General features: G+C 37.0%; 1 protein-coding gene across 1 annotated transcript in view; it reads right to left on the reverse strand.

Annotated features, from left to right (window-relative positions):
- Positions 1-8543: 8543 nt before the first annotated feature.
- ANGPT1 (angiopoietin 1) overlaps positions 8544-18934 on the reverse strand; it is a 146103-nt gene continuing 135712 nt past the window's right edge. Inside the window, exon 9 of the mRNA XM_032222839.1 lies at positions 8544-9960. Coding sequence (XP_032078730.1) covers positions 9800-9960 — 161 coding nt within the window. The 3' untranslated portion in view covers positions 8544-9799. The remainder of the gene's footprint in view (positions 9961-18934) is intronic.

Consider the following 18934-nt stretch of genomic DNA (forward strand, 5'->3'; position numbering starts at 1 on the left):
AAGTGTTGCCTTTTAGCTTTGCCTCCACTGACATCCTAGAAACATGAGAAAACAAAGGGCCCTTCTCTCAGCATGATTTAATAGGATGGTCTGAATCTAGTTGGAAGAAATAATCCTGTAGGTACCCAGATGCCAAAGGATGAAGAGCATTGTGAATTAACAGAAGCATGATAAATAGCAATTGGTAAAGTATTCACAATATACATGTAACATGCTTAAGACATTGCCTGCTATGTTGTTAATAATAAAACAAAAATCAAATGAAGCCAATTGAAACAATTTCTCCTCCTGCAAAATTTTTCAGGGAAAATTAGGGGCATTTTCTACTTTATCAAGTATGTTATGTTCAGTGGTGAGATGCTGCCAGTTTAACAACTGGTTCAGTGAGCGTGCGCTTTGTGTGTGGGTGCCTAAAACGCTTGTACGCAGCACTAAAAACGGAGCATTTAGAAGCTCAGCTGCTTACCTTCCAAGTCAGCAATGGTAAGTAGAACAGAAAGGGGTGGGGGAATCAGCTGTGCTTCATGATTGAGATGAGCTAGAAAGCAGGAAATAAAGGGCAGGAGAGGGCAGGGGTAGGTGGATGGGGCCAACAGATTGTCTGTGTTACCGATTCGCCCGAACCGACATGAACCGGCTGAATACCACCTCTGGCTATGTTGTACAATGATGTGAATAGGAATGAGAGCTATGGTGTTCCAGAATCAAAGATAGCTGGGGGACGTGTTTGATAGCCTTAGACTGATTTGGCTTTAGTCTTTTCTGTGTCATATAAAAATGCTGATTGACTTCACAGAAACAGAAAAATTTGTAGGAATTGCTAGATTAATATTCTAGAATCTATATCAGTGAGTCGCAACCTTCCTAATGCCGCGACCCTTTAATACAGTTCCTCATATTGTGGTGACCCCCAACCATTAAATTATTTTATGTTTTCCATATTTTTTTCAAAAATGTGGGTTTTCTGATGGTCAGGCGACCCCTGTGAAAGGGTCATTCGACCCCCAAAGAGGTCCCGACCCACAGGTTGAGAACCGCTGATCTAGATAATAACACACATTTGTTTTCACTGCTATTCCATATGCTAACAGTGAATTTATTCCCAAAGGATGGTTCAATATGTAGGAATTTTTTGTAGATTGAAATCAGGGGCTTTCTGCTTTGGGCATCAAATCCAGCATTGGAAGGGTGAAAAGCAGCTACAGACTGGTACAAAATCTGAATAAATATTTTAAACTGCAACATTTTATTTCAATTTTCTCCTGTGAAATGTGTGTGTGTGTGTGTGTGTGTGTGTGTTTGTGTGTGTGTTATACTGATGGAAAAGTGGCCCTGCATTTGGTTTTCCAGAATCTTGATTGGGTGTCTTGTAAATTGGCAATTCTTCATTGTTTGGAGTTCTAGGGCTATAATTAGGTTTACATATATAGCAAACTATACAACACGTGCATTGTGCTTTGTTTATTTGGGATTCTGATTTACAGTAGCATGTTGTATGAAACTGTACTTCGCTGTGTTTGTGATATTTTTCCACAGTCCTGTAATTAATGTTTGCCTTTCTTCTTTGTATATATTCAGAAAGAAAGAAAAAAAAATGGTTATATTTTTATGACCTTCCAGACAAGGCAGTGCTGGATGGACTTAATACATCTGTTTTCATTTATCGAATATTAAAACAATTAGGTCTCAGGAAGGCTAACACTTAATAATACAATAGACAAACACACATACATAATCCTCATGTCTGGTGGTAAAAATATACTTTAATCTGATAAACTGTTATGTTTTCCCTTTTGGAACTCACCTATGATTTTCTTATCCATCTGTGGATCTCCATTGTGACTTTTAGCATAGATCTGGGGTTATGGAAAGAAAAGATGTATTTTCCTATTTGAGGATAAACGTTTCTTTTTAACAGAATAACAAAGTTGGAAGGGACCTTAGAAGCCCTCTAGTCCAACTCCTGCTCAAGCAGGAAACCCTATACCATTTCAAACAAATGGTTGTCCAATCTCCAGTATTAGAGCACCCACAGCTTCTGGAGGCAGGTTGTTCCACTGATTAATTGTTCTAACTGTCAGGAAATTTCTCCTTTGTTCTAGGTTGCTTCTCTCCTTGATTAGTTTCCATCCATTGTTTCTTGTTCTGCACTCAGGTGCTTTGGAGGATAGATTGACACCCCCCCCCCCTTATTTGTGATATCCTTAGATATTGGAACATTGCTATCATGTTACTTCTAGTCCTTCTTTTCATTAAACTACACATATCCAACTTTATCTTCTGGTTTATTCATGATGGGAATGCATCTGATATGGAGAAAGAACTATCCAGCTTTCTTGAGGTTTCTTTTTTCCTTTACATTGTTCATGATATTCAATTGCCTTAATTTCAAGAGGACTTATTTATGCAGCACATTATCATGAGCACCTAGGAACAATTATTTTCTTTCCTAATTCAACTAGGTCAAAATATCTCTGTTAAGCATTGATATAATGCAGATATACAATGCATCCACAAACATGGTGCAAATGGTGGTGGTGGTGTGTGTGTGTGTATGTATGTATGTGTATGTATGTATGTATAAGATTTAGAGCAACTATGCATGAATTTGATGTCCCATCATCACAGTCATGTGACTACGCTGCAGAGGCTCGGCAACTAAATCATATTTATGTCCATTCATAGTGTTCCATGATCACATGACTATGTTTTATAATGGTTTTGCTGTAAACCAGTGTTTCTTTTCAGTTTTTGGCAAAACTGGTCCATAGCAAACAATTAGATCACTTAACAACTGTGGTGTTGCTTAATGATCATTGTAAAAAATGGAAAATTTGGTTGGTCATGTACCCACCAACCATAAAATCACCCACCATGATTCTATTTATAACCACCATGAGTTACGACTGGGATGGACAGGTTCCAATAGAACAGAACAGAATTCTTTATTGGCCAAGGAATTTGTCTTGGGTGCATATGTTCTCAGTGTCCATAAGGAGAAAAAAATACATTTATGAAGAATAAAAAGATACAACACTTAGTGATAGTCAATGTTACTAATAAGCTATCAAATCATATTAGGAAACAATAAAAACAATATAAATTGAAAGATACAAGCAACATGGTTATAGTCATAAGTGGGGAGAGATAGATACTAGGACGGAAGAGAAGAAAATAGTAATACATTCTGAGTAAATTATTGACAGTATTGTGGGAATTAGTTGTTAAGCAGAGAGATGGTATTTGGGGGGGAAAAAACTGTCCTTGTGTCTAGCTGTTCTAGTGTGCAGTGCCCTATACCTATTTTGAAGATAGAAGCTGAAACAATTTATGCCCAGTATGTGAGGGGTCTTTAGATATTTTCACAGCCCTCTTTTTGATTTGTGCAGTATACAGATCCTCAGTTGAAGACAGGTTGGTAGCAATTGTTTTTCCTGCAATTCTAATTATCCTCTGAAGTTTGTGCCTGTCTTGTTGGGTTGCAGAGCCAAATCAGGCAGTTATGGAGGTGCAGATGACAGACTCAATAATTCCTCTGTAGAAGTAATGATATCTATATACTAACCATGATTCTAACTATAAGGCTCTAGATCAGGTTTAACCAATTTGGCATCCTCCAAATGTGTTGATCTCAATGCTCAGGACCAGCATGATCAGAGTTCTGATTCCCATACTTCTAGGTTAGGAAAATCTGCTCTCAACAGCTTGCCCCAATATCCTGGTCTGATTTTAGTATATTTTTCTCTCTTTTAGGAAACAAAGAAGCTTTAAGGCAATCACAATGATGTTTAATTGTTTTCTTAAAGCACTGGAAGAAGTTTGTCTTCCAGTTTTGAGAAGACCAACATTTGTTTGGCTATTCTACTATAAGAACCACATTCCCAGAACAGGAAACATACAGCAACATATAAGGGACATGAGTCAAGGACTGAAGCCAAAATCTTTTAAAGGTTGAAAGAAGCAAAGAAAATATACATCATGAAGTTATGTTCCGTCTTCCCAAAGAAAATAAACTAACTGTTCAGTGATGGTTCTAAATGTAAAGAAACCAGAGGTTTATAATTTCTTTCAGAGAAGACACTGCTTCTAAATTTAAGCATGAAAGGCTTTCTGGAGAATGAATCAATATCTACATATGGAAGAATAAATATTTCTTAAAGTTAACTTCTCTGAATGATCAGTTTCTTACCCAAGATAGAAATATAGAGTATTTCTTGAAGTATACTAATGTATAGCACCACCACTAACATCTTTAAGAAAGTAACTGTTCTTCTAGGTCAGTGAAGGTGAATCTTTTCAGCACTGAGTGCTCAAACCGGAACGCATGTGCATGTGGGCATGTCGAAGCACCGGAAAACCCAAAGACCAGCTGGGCAGGACATGCATGCCTGTTTTTTGGCCTTTCTTATGGTCATTTTCAGGACATTTTTGGCCTGAAACCAACCTGAAAATGGCCTGAAAAATAGCCTGAAAATGGCTGAAAAATGTCCTGGTTTGGGGGCATTTTTCAGGCCATTCTCAGGCCGTTTTCGGGTGTTCCAGCGCTTGCAAAGACCAGCAGCATGCATGTGCACATCAGAAACCAGAAGAGCAGCTGGTGACGGTGCACGTGACTACAGAGAGGGCTCCATGTGCCACCTCTGTCATGCGTGCCATAGGTACGGCATCATGGTTCTAGGTTGTGTCATGCATTTTAGAGTTTGATACCAATCAATATTTCAATGTTGCCATTTGATAAACCCTAATAGGAATTTAAAACCTTTCATTCCCATGTTGTACACCAACATAGATTCTCTGCTTATTAAATTACCAGAGGCTTTCACATTCAAGGTTGAATTGTAGCTTTAGAGATCAGCTGGTAGAAAGTTTCAAGAGGCTATAAATTGTGTCAATTAATGAAATGTAGATTGTCTCATGCTTAAATAGTTTAGCTTAGGTGGCAACAAACTAAAAAATTGTGAGACAGTTTTACCCTTCTCATACAGATATCTGACTCTAAGAAGGAAGTCTGATTTAAATCCATAATCTTAGCCTGTCTTTGGGAGAAATAGTTCAGGATTGTGTTACCATTTGAGAGCTTTCAAAATGTGTGAACGCTTCCATACGAGGATGTTTCTCATTTTAAAGCTGATACAGTTTTCTCTAATCCCACAGTCCTGGAAGTTTTAGACAGCTGAATATTATAATTCTGGTTGGTATAATCAAAATGTGGTGAAGCTACTATTTATTTCAATGGTACTTTGAAATAAATCCAACTGGAAGGAATTTTGGTTGGCCCCTCTTCCTGCCTTCAGAGATGTGGGGGTCTTAATAGGGCTTGCAAGGGGACTTCTATTTTGACAGCTTCACATTATCCCCCTAAACTCATGTTATTATGCTGGATATAAATCTTGGCCATTCCCTTTAGTATCCTAGCATGAAAGCTGGGAATAAGAGGAGGAGGAAGAGGAGGAGGAGGAGTTATAATAGCGGTGATCTGCTCTAATTAATCCAACTCCATTTATGTATCATAAATTCCACCATCACAAAATTCTAACACAAAATTCACTTTGATGAGATAATGCTCCTCTGCTCCTCCTCTGGAAATCTAGCACTATTTGTTAGGAGTTAAACCACACTGTTTCATCAGCCTCTGGCTTTTGTTCTGGTTTTGTAAAACAAGTTAGTCTGGCATCGATGTGCTCATTGAAGAAGTCCAATTGCAGTTCAGTTCCTTGGAAAATGTGAATGAATCTATTTCAAAGCAATGGTTAAAATACTTTCCCTCCCTAATACCTATGGGAAACAATATCTGGCTCTGGGTAAAAGAATTAAAATCGCTTGAGAGTGCCAACTTTCATGAATGAATGATTAAAGAATGAAAAGTAATTAAGGAGGACGAAAAAAAGTAAATGACCCAGAGGAACAGGCATAATTAGCAAAGAAATAAAAATCCAAATCGTATAATAATCGGTTGGCTGAGATCAGCATTTGGAACATCAAAAGAAAAGACAAGGAAAAAAGGGGGGAAGGTATATTATTGAGAAAGAAAACACTTTCCTTTATGTAAAATTGTTAAAGGTAATGATTGCCCCTGACTGGTTGTTTTCAGCTCTAGGGGGCAGTGCTCATCTCCTTTACTTAGCTGAGGGAGCCAGCATTTTCTGAAGATATTTCCATGATCATGTAGCTAGCACACTATACTCCGAGGCACACGGAATGCTGTTACCTTCCTATAGAAGTGATAACTTTTTGCTTGCATTTACATGCTTTTGAATCAGGAGTGAAATATTACTGGTTCAGATTGGTTCGTAAAAATGCTACTGGTTCGCCTGAACCAGTAGTAAAATAAATGAAACCAATTCGAGCGAACCAGTTTTTCTGACGATCAGCTGTGACAAGCGATGTATATTAGCTAGAAAGCAGGATTTCCTGCTTTCTAGCGAATATAAATCATGCGGCACAGCAGATTACACCCACCCCCCTTTGCTGTTTGCTTACCTTACCTTTTTGATGCTCCGCTCTTGCGCTGGAAGTATCACATTGATACTGAACCGGTAGCAAAGATAAGTGGATTTCACCCCTGTTTTGAACTGCTAGGTGGGTAGGAGCTGGGCAAGGATGGGAGCTTACTCTTTCACGCAACACTCGGGTCTCAAACCTGGGCTGTCAGCTTCAGCGTCTTTAACCGCTGAGCCATCACACACCCTTGTAACGTTTTTAGAATCTGTGATGTGAAATATTCTTCATCTTTCTTTTTAAAATGTTGAATTTCAAGGGCAGGTCTGCCAGAAAAATGCATTTCCCAACCGAGTCAAAATATGGAACCATCTAGCGTGTTTTAAACATTTTATTATAAAGGATAAGAAATCATGTCCCCCATTTCTTCAAACAGAGATAAATAAACAGTAAATATGCTTGTAGGTTTGACTTTTTTAAAAAAACCCTCCCCCTTTGCCATTCAGTCCATGCAGTAGCAGTCTGGATTTGGTGACTTTAAAAAAATGCCACTCACAAGAAACACCACAATCTTTGGATATAAATGAATATTATTGAAATAAGAGAAAAACCAACAGTTGGCAGGGACGACTGAATAAAGAACAATTAGGAAAGTTAACCAGAAGAAACAACAAATTAACCCCTTAGACAGGAATATGTAAATGCAAACAAGTACATAAATACACAATTTAACTTTGTCCCAATTACAAAGAATACCGTGGTACATCCTTGTTTTTTCATGTTTTGTTTTAAAAATGAAAGTGTGTTTTGTTCCCATGCATGGAAGAAAGACGATTTCCCTGGATTAAGAGGAAGCTGAGACCATTGTATTAGATACAGCAGAAATTATTAATTAAAATAATTTAAAAAGGCTCAGGCATTGGTTAAACCCAATGATGTTTTAATTTCAGAGCCACCAGTTATGTACATAATAGAAAGGGAATAATTACTGGCTGGAGAAAATGAGAAACTCATTCTATAGCTCAGAAAGACAGAAGCATAAAAAGATGAATTACTAGATCATACAGTTTCTGTATCTAGTCCCAGATTATCAGTTGTGATAATAGGATAGCTCAGGTAGGCACTTGTATCATTTCAATTGTTTTATCAACTTTCAGATATAGCAATAGCAATTGCACTTAGACATATATACTACCTCATAGTGCTTTACAGGTGGTTTACAGAGTCAGCATATTGTTTCCAGCAATCTGGGTCTTCATTTTATCGACCTTGGAAGGATAGAAGTCTGAGTCAACCTTTGGTCAGTCAGGATTGAACTGTTGGCAGTGGGCAGAATTAGCCTGCAATATTGCATTCTAACCACTGTGTCACCACGGCTCTTGCGATACAAGGACAGGATTTAGAACTTCTACATGTCAATATAATCTACCCCTGAACCATAGAGTCTCTCCACTTCACACGAATCTACATGAATTAATGGTGGGTGGGGGGAGGGGAAAAACCTTTTTTTGTGGCCAAGAGGTCGGTACATGAATGCCCACTATTTCCCTGCATTCCCTTAAGAATTCAGGTGCAAAATTTCCCATTTAACTTCAGTGAAAAGACCAAATGTATAAAAGTTCTAAATTATCATCCCGTATTTTGCTTATCATAAGCCTCTTTATTTTGAGGAAATATTTAAAGGCACATATGTATATTTTGCTGAATCAACAAATTAATATAATCTTCCCAAGGGAAAAATGGGATACAGATAAAAATAAGTAATATCATGTTTATATGTAAATGATCAGCATATATAGAAATGATAGGCAACAGCTTACTGCCAAAGTCTATGCATTTCTGAAACCATAAAAATAGGAATGAAATGAGTTGATGGTTTGATTCAACTGCCAATGTTCCTCTAATATGGTATTGTGTCTAATTCCAGATGTACATTGGAAGCTGAAAGATCAATGAAAGACCTTGTCACCTTGGCCAAATATCTGAACTAGGTTTCAACACTCATTAGAATGCACATTGAATTTTGGATGTGGATGTATTGGAAACAAACACAATAACCCACAATCTTTGAAATCTCTGAATTCAGGATTATGTGTACCATCTACTGTAGATCACGATGTAGGGAACTACATGTTAGTACTACTCATTTAAAATAATGTTTTGTTTTCCCATTTAAATTGATCCACTCAATTATAACTGCTTTCCATTCAGGGCATTTGCAATCCATATCTGTGATTTCTTTCTTCTCTCGTATTCTTTAATTTCCAACCCATTGTCCAAAGGTGTAAATTAAATATAGGAAATAACTCATTGTTTTCTGTTGAACTCTGTCAAATGAAGGTTGAATAGCAGATGTGAAAGTCTAGCAATTTACTAGTAACATTTACATGCAAACCAGCAAGACTGATAAAGTAAATCCAGTTAATACATGGTTATGATATTTGCATAGTTTATGTATTTGTGTATCCATGTCATAAATCTATGTACAAATAACCTTGATTCTGCATTTTTTTTAAAAAAGATGTGCTTTTTCTTTTTCTTTGTTTTTCATATGACGTTCATACTGAAATGTCATATAAAGCAAAGTAAAGCTGTAGCAGTCAGAAAGAAAAATAATCCCTTTTGTTGTCATACTATCAAACATAGTTGAAATATTTGGAAAAGCCCAATTATCTGGACTGCCAAATTTTAGCCTAGCCATTCAGGTCAATTAACAATTCTCAACCTATTGCTCTTATTTTTCTGTCCAACTTGATTCATTGTCTCTTTGAAGGATGCTCCATGTCTCACGTAGATTTAATGAGAAATGACTCATATAATCCATATTGTTCTGGTATTAAAGATATTTTTTTCTATCTCAATCCCATTTTCTGATGCCAGGTTGTAAGGCCATAGTTGCATTTTAAGGGGCTACAAATAAATAGCAGTCGTGCTTCTGCATTGAGTTGATACCATTTTCTTGACAGACGAACATCTTCTGCCATCCATTAGAGTTTATTTCTGTATTTTTTTTTCAAAAGGCCACTTGGTTTGCATTTCCTATATTTTAAAAAAAATTCTGCTTGTTCAAAGCAAAACAACAACAAAAAAGGCTTTGGTTAAAAGATACCAGTTTATTGGTGGCAACCGAACCTTAAAGTTGTCCACTGAATAGCCACAAAAGCTATTTTATATTATTCATAATCCACAGTTTCACCTGTCCCTAGGTTGGACAGTGACTTGTCTTTGTTTACTGCAGCCAGTGAAATAAGATCCAAAGACGGCTAGGATGTTGGAATTCAGCATTTTCAGGGAGTTTCCACCTTCTGCTTCTAAACATTACACAAGGTGTCCTTCAGGTGGCCACTATCTTATTGCCTCTTTAAAAGTCCAAGGGACGGATCATCATAGTTGTGGAACGTAATGAGTAACTTGGACCTTTGAAGTAATGCCATTTGATCCCATTTATTTTTCCATGGTGTTGTCCAGCTGAATAAAACATCCCATTAAGATTGGAAGGGCCACAGGCATCAAACCACCAACCTGGAAACATTAGGAAACAAAACAGATGTATTAACGATTAAACCATAGGCCCTTTGGTTTGCAGTATGAAGCTGATGAGCAAATAGCAGTAGCACTTGGACTTATATACCGCTCCATAGTGCTTTTACAGCCCGCTCTAAGTGGTTTACAGAGTCAGCATATTGCCCCCAACAATCTGGGTCCTCATTTTACCCACTTTGGAAGGATGGACGCAGTGGTGGGATTCAATTTTTTTTACTACCAGTTCTGTGGCTGTGGCATGATGGGTGTGGCATGCCTAGTGGGCATGGCTTGGCAGGGGAAGGATACTGTAAAATCTCCCTTCCCACTCCAATGGCAGGATACCATAAAATCTCCATTCCTTTCCCACTCCAGGGGAAGATTACTGCAAAATCCCCATTCCCTCCCAACTCCAGGGGAAGGTTACTGTAAAATTTCCATTCCCTCCCCACTCCAGGGGAAGGTTACTGCAATATCCTCATTCCCTCCACACTCCAGGGAAAGGTTACTGCAAAATCCCCAATTCTTCCTGATTAGCTGGGACTTGGGAGGCAGAGAATAGATGGGGGTGGCACTAGTCAGAGGTGGTAAATACTGGTTCTCCAAACTACTCAAAATGTCCACTACCGGTTCTCCAGAACCTGCTGAATACCACCTCTGAATGGAAGGCTGAGTCAACCTGGAGCCAGGGGGCAGAGGCAGGTGTCATGTGTGCTTTGCATTATGAGTGTGGCACTCATACGTGCACTGTCACATGCACACAGACGCTTTCGGCATGTGACGACAAAAAGTTTAGCCATCACTGATCTAAGTCATAGGTTCAAACTTGATTGTGTCACATGACATATCATGACATATCACAATGTGTTTTTGCCTTTGCAGAGTTGGGGTGGGCATGGCCTGTGCGTGACCCATCCATCTTGTGGGCCACCCATTTGACAGGCCTGATCTAGTGATTTTGAAGTGCTCATACTAAACATACAATTGACCCAATTAAGCTTGTTGTGAGAACAGAGCCAGTATTTTTGAATGAAAGACAAACTAGGTAAACTTGAGGTTCATTCTCCTAATTCTTAATGTAAAAATTCTGTGCATGTGTAGAATAGTGCAACTGCTTAGAGCAGTACGTTTAAGAATTCCATGAATGTTTAATGCAGTGATTTTTTTTTCTTTTTCTTTCTGAAAAATCCATAAAATAACTTCTGGCTACCCTATTCAATAAATTCAGGTAAATATAACCCTTCATGTTCTAATGATCTTTGCTGATTTATATAAATAAAAAAATCAATATGAGACACATTGAGTTCTTCCTGGTTTTTACTTGATGAAGCATCTATTGGAACACAAAACAATTTTAACTCCAGCAGAATCTATATATTATCACAAGAATACTTTCACAGCTTCCCTTTTATTGAACAACTAATTTTTTTATACCATTTGTAGCCTTTTCCAACTTCAGCATAAAGGTTGCATACAAATTTATTGCCATAAACTGTAGCTGTGGATCATGATGAATATGCTTTTCATCATATTTTATAATAGCAAATAAGAAAATCACCATCTATCTTTATGTGTAATATTATAATATTTTACTTTATTACAAATGCTAAAATAATATTATGAATAAGTGGACCCTAATTTTAGCCTGGCCTTACAAATTTTATCACCTACTTTATTTCAAGCTTAATTCCACTTTTCTTAATTAATACAGAAATATGATTTCCAGATAGTAAGAATCTATATTTTTATGTACACCATTCTTCATATTCAACTAATTGTGAGCTAATTGTTATAGAATAGCAAAGCCTTGAATGGTTTCCACATTATCACCATGCAATGAATAAACATATTTGCAGTTCCCAAGTAAGTGTTTAAAGATAAGATTTTGAACATTTTAAGGTTTCCAGCTTAGGTGGTTGCTTTGCACCAGGCTACATTCTATCATATCAGTTCTTGTTATCTGACAATTAGTATTATTTCTATTTATTTTCTTTACTGCAGACCCAAAACAAAATAGTTGCTATCTCTCCTTTAACTTCTCCTTTAACTTCTCACTCATACACATTTTTGCATGGACAGTGTTTTTAATGAGATGTTGGTGCTAGAACAAGCTATATAGCCATTGGGTAATATAATTGAACATTTTTTCTTGTTTGGGTTAAATATTAAAATTATGAGCAATTATTTTCAACCAACACTGAATTTTCTAAGAGTGTATGCAAAAAATAAATAAAATCCAATTTCAGCCTTGGAATTTCTAGTAGAAATAATTCCAGATAATTGATTTTAGAACATAGGACAGAAAGACATTTAAGGATCTGGTTCCCTAGTGGACAATCAATTAAATATGAGCCAGCAGTGTACTGCAGCTGCCAAAAAAGACAACACAGTCGTAAGCTGCATTAATAGAGAGATAGCATCTAGATCACATGAAGTATTACTACTACTTTATAATGCCTTGATAAGACCACACTTGGAATATTGCATCCAGTTTTGGTTGCCATAATTTAAAAGATGTTGAGACTATAGAAAGAGTGCAGAGAAGTGCAACAAAGATGATTAGAAGACTCAATGCTAAGACATATGAAGAATGGTTGCAGAAATTGGATATGTTTATTTTAAGAAAAGAGGGACTAGGGGTGTCATGATAGCAGCGTTCCAATATCTCAGGGACTGCCACAAAAAAGGGGTGGGTGAGTGTATTAGTTAACCTTTTCTCCAAAGCACTTCAAGGCAGGACAATAAGCAATGGATGGAAACTAATAAAGGAGAGAACCAACCTGGAAATAAGAAGAACCTTCCTGACATTAGGAACAATTAGAACAATTAATCAGTAGAACTAGTTGCCTCGAGAAGTTGTGGATGCTGCAACAGTAGAGATTTTAAAGAAAAGATTGGACAACCATTTGTCTGAAATGGTACAGGGTTTCCTGCTTGAGCAGGGGATTGGATCAGAGACCTCCAAGATTTCTTCCAACTCTGTTATTCTGTTATCTGCTGATTTTGTCAAAATGATGTCATCCATATCATGCCACAAGTCGTGATGTACATAGGACACTTCCTTAAGATGAAGGGAAGAGAAAGGGCCTTCTAGTGTACCTTTATCAAATTATGGTAAAGGGAACCAAGATGCAAAAAAAAAACCCTATATGTACTGGCAAATTGCATGGATTATTGCCTTAAAAAGTGTCCTCCTCTCCCAAATTTGAAAGCATGATTACTTGTCAGCATGGAAGGAATTGGAAAGGCACACCATTTATTTCTTACAAATATACAGTCATCTGAGCTCAAATTCTGTCCTCAGCAGGTTTTTTGTTGTTTAAATATTTGTAGCCAAACTGTTAAGAGGTAAACATAGCCAAATAAATCACTGAGAAACAAACATTTCCAGATTCTCCTCCATTGTTGATGGCACTGAAGACAAATGAACTCAAACAATCGAAACCAGGCTTAATTAGATTGTAGGGAATCAGTGTATCATTTTACCGGCAGAGCTTCGTTAGATTCTCAAATGGGCAAGGCGGAACTTTGTGGGAACATGCATGCTTGGTAAAATCACAAGTATTGGTTTTCATTCTTAATGTTTCTAGCTCTCTAAGCTTTACTATTTCACTTCTAATGCTGGGAGATGGGGAGAAGCCCTATGGTTTTTACATAAAACTATTTGATCCTAGTGGCTCAGTGGCTCAGATGCTGAGCTTATCGATCAGAAAGGTTGGCAGTTCAGCAGTTCGAATCCCTAGTGCCACAGAACAGAGTGAGCTCCCGTTACTTGTCCCAGCTTCTGCCAACCTAGCAGTTTGAAAGCATGTAAAAAACAGGGACCACTTTGGTGGGAAGGTAACAGTGTTCTGTGCGACTTCGGCATTTAGTCCTGCAGGCCACATGACCACGGAGATGTCTTCAGACAGCGCTGACTCTTCAGCTTTGAAATGGAGAGGAGCACTGCTGCCAAGAGTTGGGAACAACTAGCACATATGTGCAAGGGGAACCTTTATCTTATTTGATAATATCAGATGCTTTATACTGGTGAATTGATGCAATTGTAGCCAATAAAAAATAAAGTTGAGCCATTTTGAACTCACAAATTAATAATGGAATGACCCTCCTTTTCCTTTCAGTTTTCAACATTCCAATACTTAAATCCCCCTATTATACAGGTAATCCTTGACTTACAGCCACAATTGGGACCAGAGTTTCTGTTGCTAAGCAAGGTAGTTAAGTAGATCACGCTCTATTCTATGACCTTAATGCCATTATTCTTCAGCAAATTACTGCACTTGTTCAGTGAATCCAGCTTCCCTCATTCTCTTTGCATGTCAAAAGCTACCTGGGATGATTGCAAATAGCAATCACATGACCCCGGGATACTGCAATCATTGTATATACAGGTTAGTTGCCAAGCAACCAAATTTTGATCAAGTGACTGTAGCGATGCTGTGAAAGTTATCTCTTTTTTCAATGCCATTGCAACTTCGAACTGTCACTAAACCAATGGTTCAATGTCGAAGACTACCTGCAAGAAGCTTTCATATTTATTATTTACTATTCATGTCCACTGATAACCTCTTTGAAGTTAAGGCATGCAATTCAGCCTTACTCTTCCCTGTCCCAATTTCTCTTTTTGTTCATTCAGTCTTCCTTTCTTCTTCCCTCTTTTACCTCTAACCCTACCACTTTGAGGTACAGCATTGCAATAGTCATTAAGAATGTATAATAGAAATTTATTGATCTAAAGCTCACAAATGTAGTATCTCCCCCATTATTCCCATTTTCTCTATTCTTTCTTCTGAGTAAATTATTGATGTATGATTTGATTTGATTGATTTGATTTATTATATTTGTATGCTGCCCTTTTCCCCCGAAGGGGACTCAGGGCGGCTCACAATTCAAATCAGGGAAGAGGGGTACAGACAAAAAAATAAAACAAACCATAACAATGCATAATTTAAAAACATACAACAGTCATACCATTCGAGACGGGGGCAACAGCTCTTTAGCCCCAGGCCTGTCGGAACAGCCAGGTTTTAAGGGCTTTGCGGAAGGCCTGGAGGGTGGTGAGGGTTCGAATCTCCACGGGGAGTTCGTTCCAGAGGGTTGGAGCAGCCACAGAGAAGGCTCTCCTCCGGGTAGTCGCCAGTCGACACTGGCCGGCGGATGGAATTCGGAGGAGGCCTAATCTGTGGGATCTAATCGGTCTAGTGGAGGTGATTGGCAGCAGGGGGTCTCTCAAGTGAAACTTTGATGATAAATACTTATATTTGTATTGTTTTATAAATATAAATATTATAATATATTATTTCCAGATTAATTTTGAATTTCAGTTTTGGCGGTGGTGTAGTTTGATAACTACACTAAGCAGATAAAATCAGCTTTGCATTTTATATGTAAGGAATAGTGCACAAACACCAGGGGTGGGTTCCTGCCAGTTCTAACCTCTTCTATAGAAGGGGTTCCACAAATCTACAGGGCCGTTTAGAACCAGTTCCAGCTCCCTCCCCCTGCCCGTCCGCATATCATCAAGATGAAGAGCGAGGGGAGGAATTCTGGAAGTTGAAGTCCACAAGTCTTAAAGCTGTCAAGTTCAAGTACCCCTGGGGTGTTTTTTTCCTAAAGGGTTAGGGGTGTAAGGGTCTTGTAATTTGACAGCTTTAAGACTTGCGTGCTTCAAATGCCAGAGTTTCTGAACCAACATTTTGGTTGCTAAGCAAAAGCGTTGTTAAGTGAGTTTCACCACATTTTACAAGTTGGTCACGCCCACCCAGTCACATGGCTGGCAAGCCACTCCCACCCAGTCACATGGCCAATAAGCCACTCCCACAAAGCAGGCCACACCTACAGAAGAGGTTCTAAAAAAATTTGAAACCCATCACTGACAAACACTATGAACTATCCATTCCATTCCTCCACAATTATTTGGCCTGTTTTTACTTAAAAAAGAAACCCAATAGATCTCCAAGTATTGCTTCAGTTGTGAATGCAGAAATCTGATCTATTTACTGTTTGTGTTTCTAGAGCCATGTTCCAGTGTGTATATATGTCTATGAATTGGGGGTTTGTCAGAATGGTATTAAAAATATCTGATATCCATCATTTTCATTCATAGCTTTCCTTCATCTCAAACTTTTCCATTCAATTCTTCCTAATGTACAGTTTTGAATATAATTTCCATTATAAACATTTAAAGATGGTATCTTGCTGGTATCATTTTTAAAAAACAAAATATTGCTCAGTCAGATTTTTCAAAATATATACTTACCCAATGAAATCAATTTCTTTTACACATTTATGCTTTTTTCATCTACAGCTTTTACAAAACTTTCATTCTTTTTCAGATGCATTCACATAAGAAAATAACATTTTCTCAGGATTTTTTTTTCAAATAGAGAAAGAGAATGGCTCTATATGGACTTCTTTTGGTCTTTTCAATTCAAATGTTTGAAAATCTGGTTTGGTGGATCTATTGACCCAGAAATCCTTGGTGGATATTTTCTGATGGGTCACTTTCACATGAAAGTAATATGTGGGGTGAAAAGTAACCTTTGACAACATGATTTTAATTATTTGAACCGTAGTGGCACAGTGATTAAAATGCAGTATTGCGTGAAAATTCATCTCACTGCCAGGAGTTCAATCCTGATTGGCTCAAGGTTGACTCAGTCTTCCATCCTTCCAAAATCAATAAAAGAGGACCCAGATTGTTGGGGGCAGTATACTGAGTTAAACTGCTTAAAGAGGGCTGTAAAGTTTAAGTGCTACAGCTTCCTTTCAAAAATCCTATTTATGAGACCAAATTTTAGGGTTCATTTTTGGGTGATGTTAAGGTTGAAATTTTTTATTTTCTTACCCCCCCCCCAAAAAAGAGAAGGATGTTAGCTGCTGATTTTGTTAAATTTTAATGCCAGATTACTGTGTAAAGCAGGATATAATTAGAGTGACTTGCAAAGTAGGTAAATAATAATCAAGTTCATTGCACATCATTAGCAGAATGCTGTCAGATTTTTTTGCTCCATCGAATAGCAATTTTCCCCCCATAATAAAATGCTTAGATACTATTATTTTTCTAATTAAAATATAAACCTTAAATTCTGGATTTTCTACCTAGTCTTTGGAGATGATGGATGAATTCATTGAAGAAGCCTTGTATTCATTTCTACTATAGCTTGTGTATTTTTGACTACTTTAGTGTCGGAAGAAAAAAAGTCATTGTTTTTAAACACCAGGGATATTAATAACAATAATTAATCCATAACCTTGGAGGGTATACTCTGTTTGAATCCACTAGATTATTATTTCAGCCTTTCTTTTGCATATTTTGCCATTTTATAAAACTTTGAACATCTCCACCCCTGAATTAACACTTCATAACAAAATCTTTGGGAAAGAATTGGTGCCAGATATATTCTGGCATTCTGCTATTTTGATGTAGCTAACCTTTATTTGGTTACAAAATTGTACTTAGGGGCTAATAACCAATGAAAAAGAAAGCAGCTCAACTGATGGTTAACTGTAACAACAACATAATCTTTAGAAATTTAAGACAAAGCTGAACATGAAAGAAGAAACTAATCCTCTTTCTTGTTTGTTTGTTTCTTTTTCTGAGTTAAGTCTACATAAGTGGCTCTTAGAACCATTTACACTGCCAAAAGTATGGATTAGTAGGTAGCATCTATTACTAATCTAATTTACAGGATCAGTCATGCCATTAAAGATTTTGTGGGATTTTTCTTAACAAGTCAAATTAAACTCTAGAAATTCCAACACAGGATGGGATGACAGTCAACCTAAATTATGCCTGTAGGAACAATCTACTAGACTGTAGATTTTAGAGTTCATGACTGACTAATTTGATTAAGTAGGTTCCCTTTTGTCAGATCTTAGAGGCCATTTATTATCTCTGATCTGAGTGATCCAGTTCACACACATGAATGTTTTTCTCTTGTCAACAGCAACAAGTAATGACTTGCTTGTTTGAATCAGTCCTCAGAGATTAATCCCATCAGATACTATCTTAATCTAATGCAGCACCCATTCAAATTGTAACTTTCCTGGGAAAATGCAGGGTTTTTTTTTTCCTTATGTGAACAAGGTAAAAGATTAAGGGAAAATGTGGACAAAAAATAGAACCAGTGCTAAGTAGCTAACTTATTCCTGATTTGGCTTAGAGTAAAAGTCCAAACAGTATTAGATTTTTTTGGCGCTAAGAAATTGGTATATTGCATAAATTTGTTATGTTATGCTATGCTACACAATTTTACGCTATTATATTATTATATGAAGATTGGCTCATTTCCTGTTTATTTTCTGGAAGTACCTCAAGACCTGATATGTCATCAGGCCTGGAAGTCCTAGGAGAATTGTGAGATCCTAAGATGACACCCTTATTGCTGTTAACTTCTAAATTCTTGTAACTTTTATGACTTTTAAATCACTGTTTAATAATGTGTCTTTTATATATCATTATTGTTTTATATTTTTGTTCTATGACACCCTGAGGTTGACGACCATATATATTTGATGAATAAATGAAGAAATGCATACCTAACTATATGATAAACAATGACTAAACACAGATTAAACAGTAATACGATTTTTTTTCTCCTTCAGTTCTATTTAGAGAACAGGGTGGTAATACACCATGACAAAAATTTACAAATTTAATGGCCAGAAAAAAGATATAGGTAATTAGCAATTATAATTGAAGCGGCATACAAATAAACAATCTAATCTAATCTAATAATTAGTAATTACTGCTGACTGTATAGAGCTTCACTCCTGACTTGCAATATAACTTTATCTTATAATAATGTAATTTCCTGCTATAAATAAATGAAGTGTTGAAATTGATTGTATATACTTGTAACAGCAATTCAGCTAACAAATTTCATGTTTTGGTACTAAAGTGATTTTAGTATTTATTCATTCATACCATAAACTATAGTAGTTTAGCTACTCATAAGTAGAAAAAAACAAC

Source organism: Thamnophis elegans, chromosome 8, assembly GCF_009769535.1.
Source record: "Thamnophis elegans isolate rThaEle1 chromosome 8, rThaEle1.pri, whole genome shotgun sequence".
Lineage (NCBI taxonomy): Eukaryota > Metazoa > Chordata > Lepidosauria > Squamata > Colubridae > Thamnophis > Thamnophis elegans.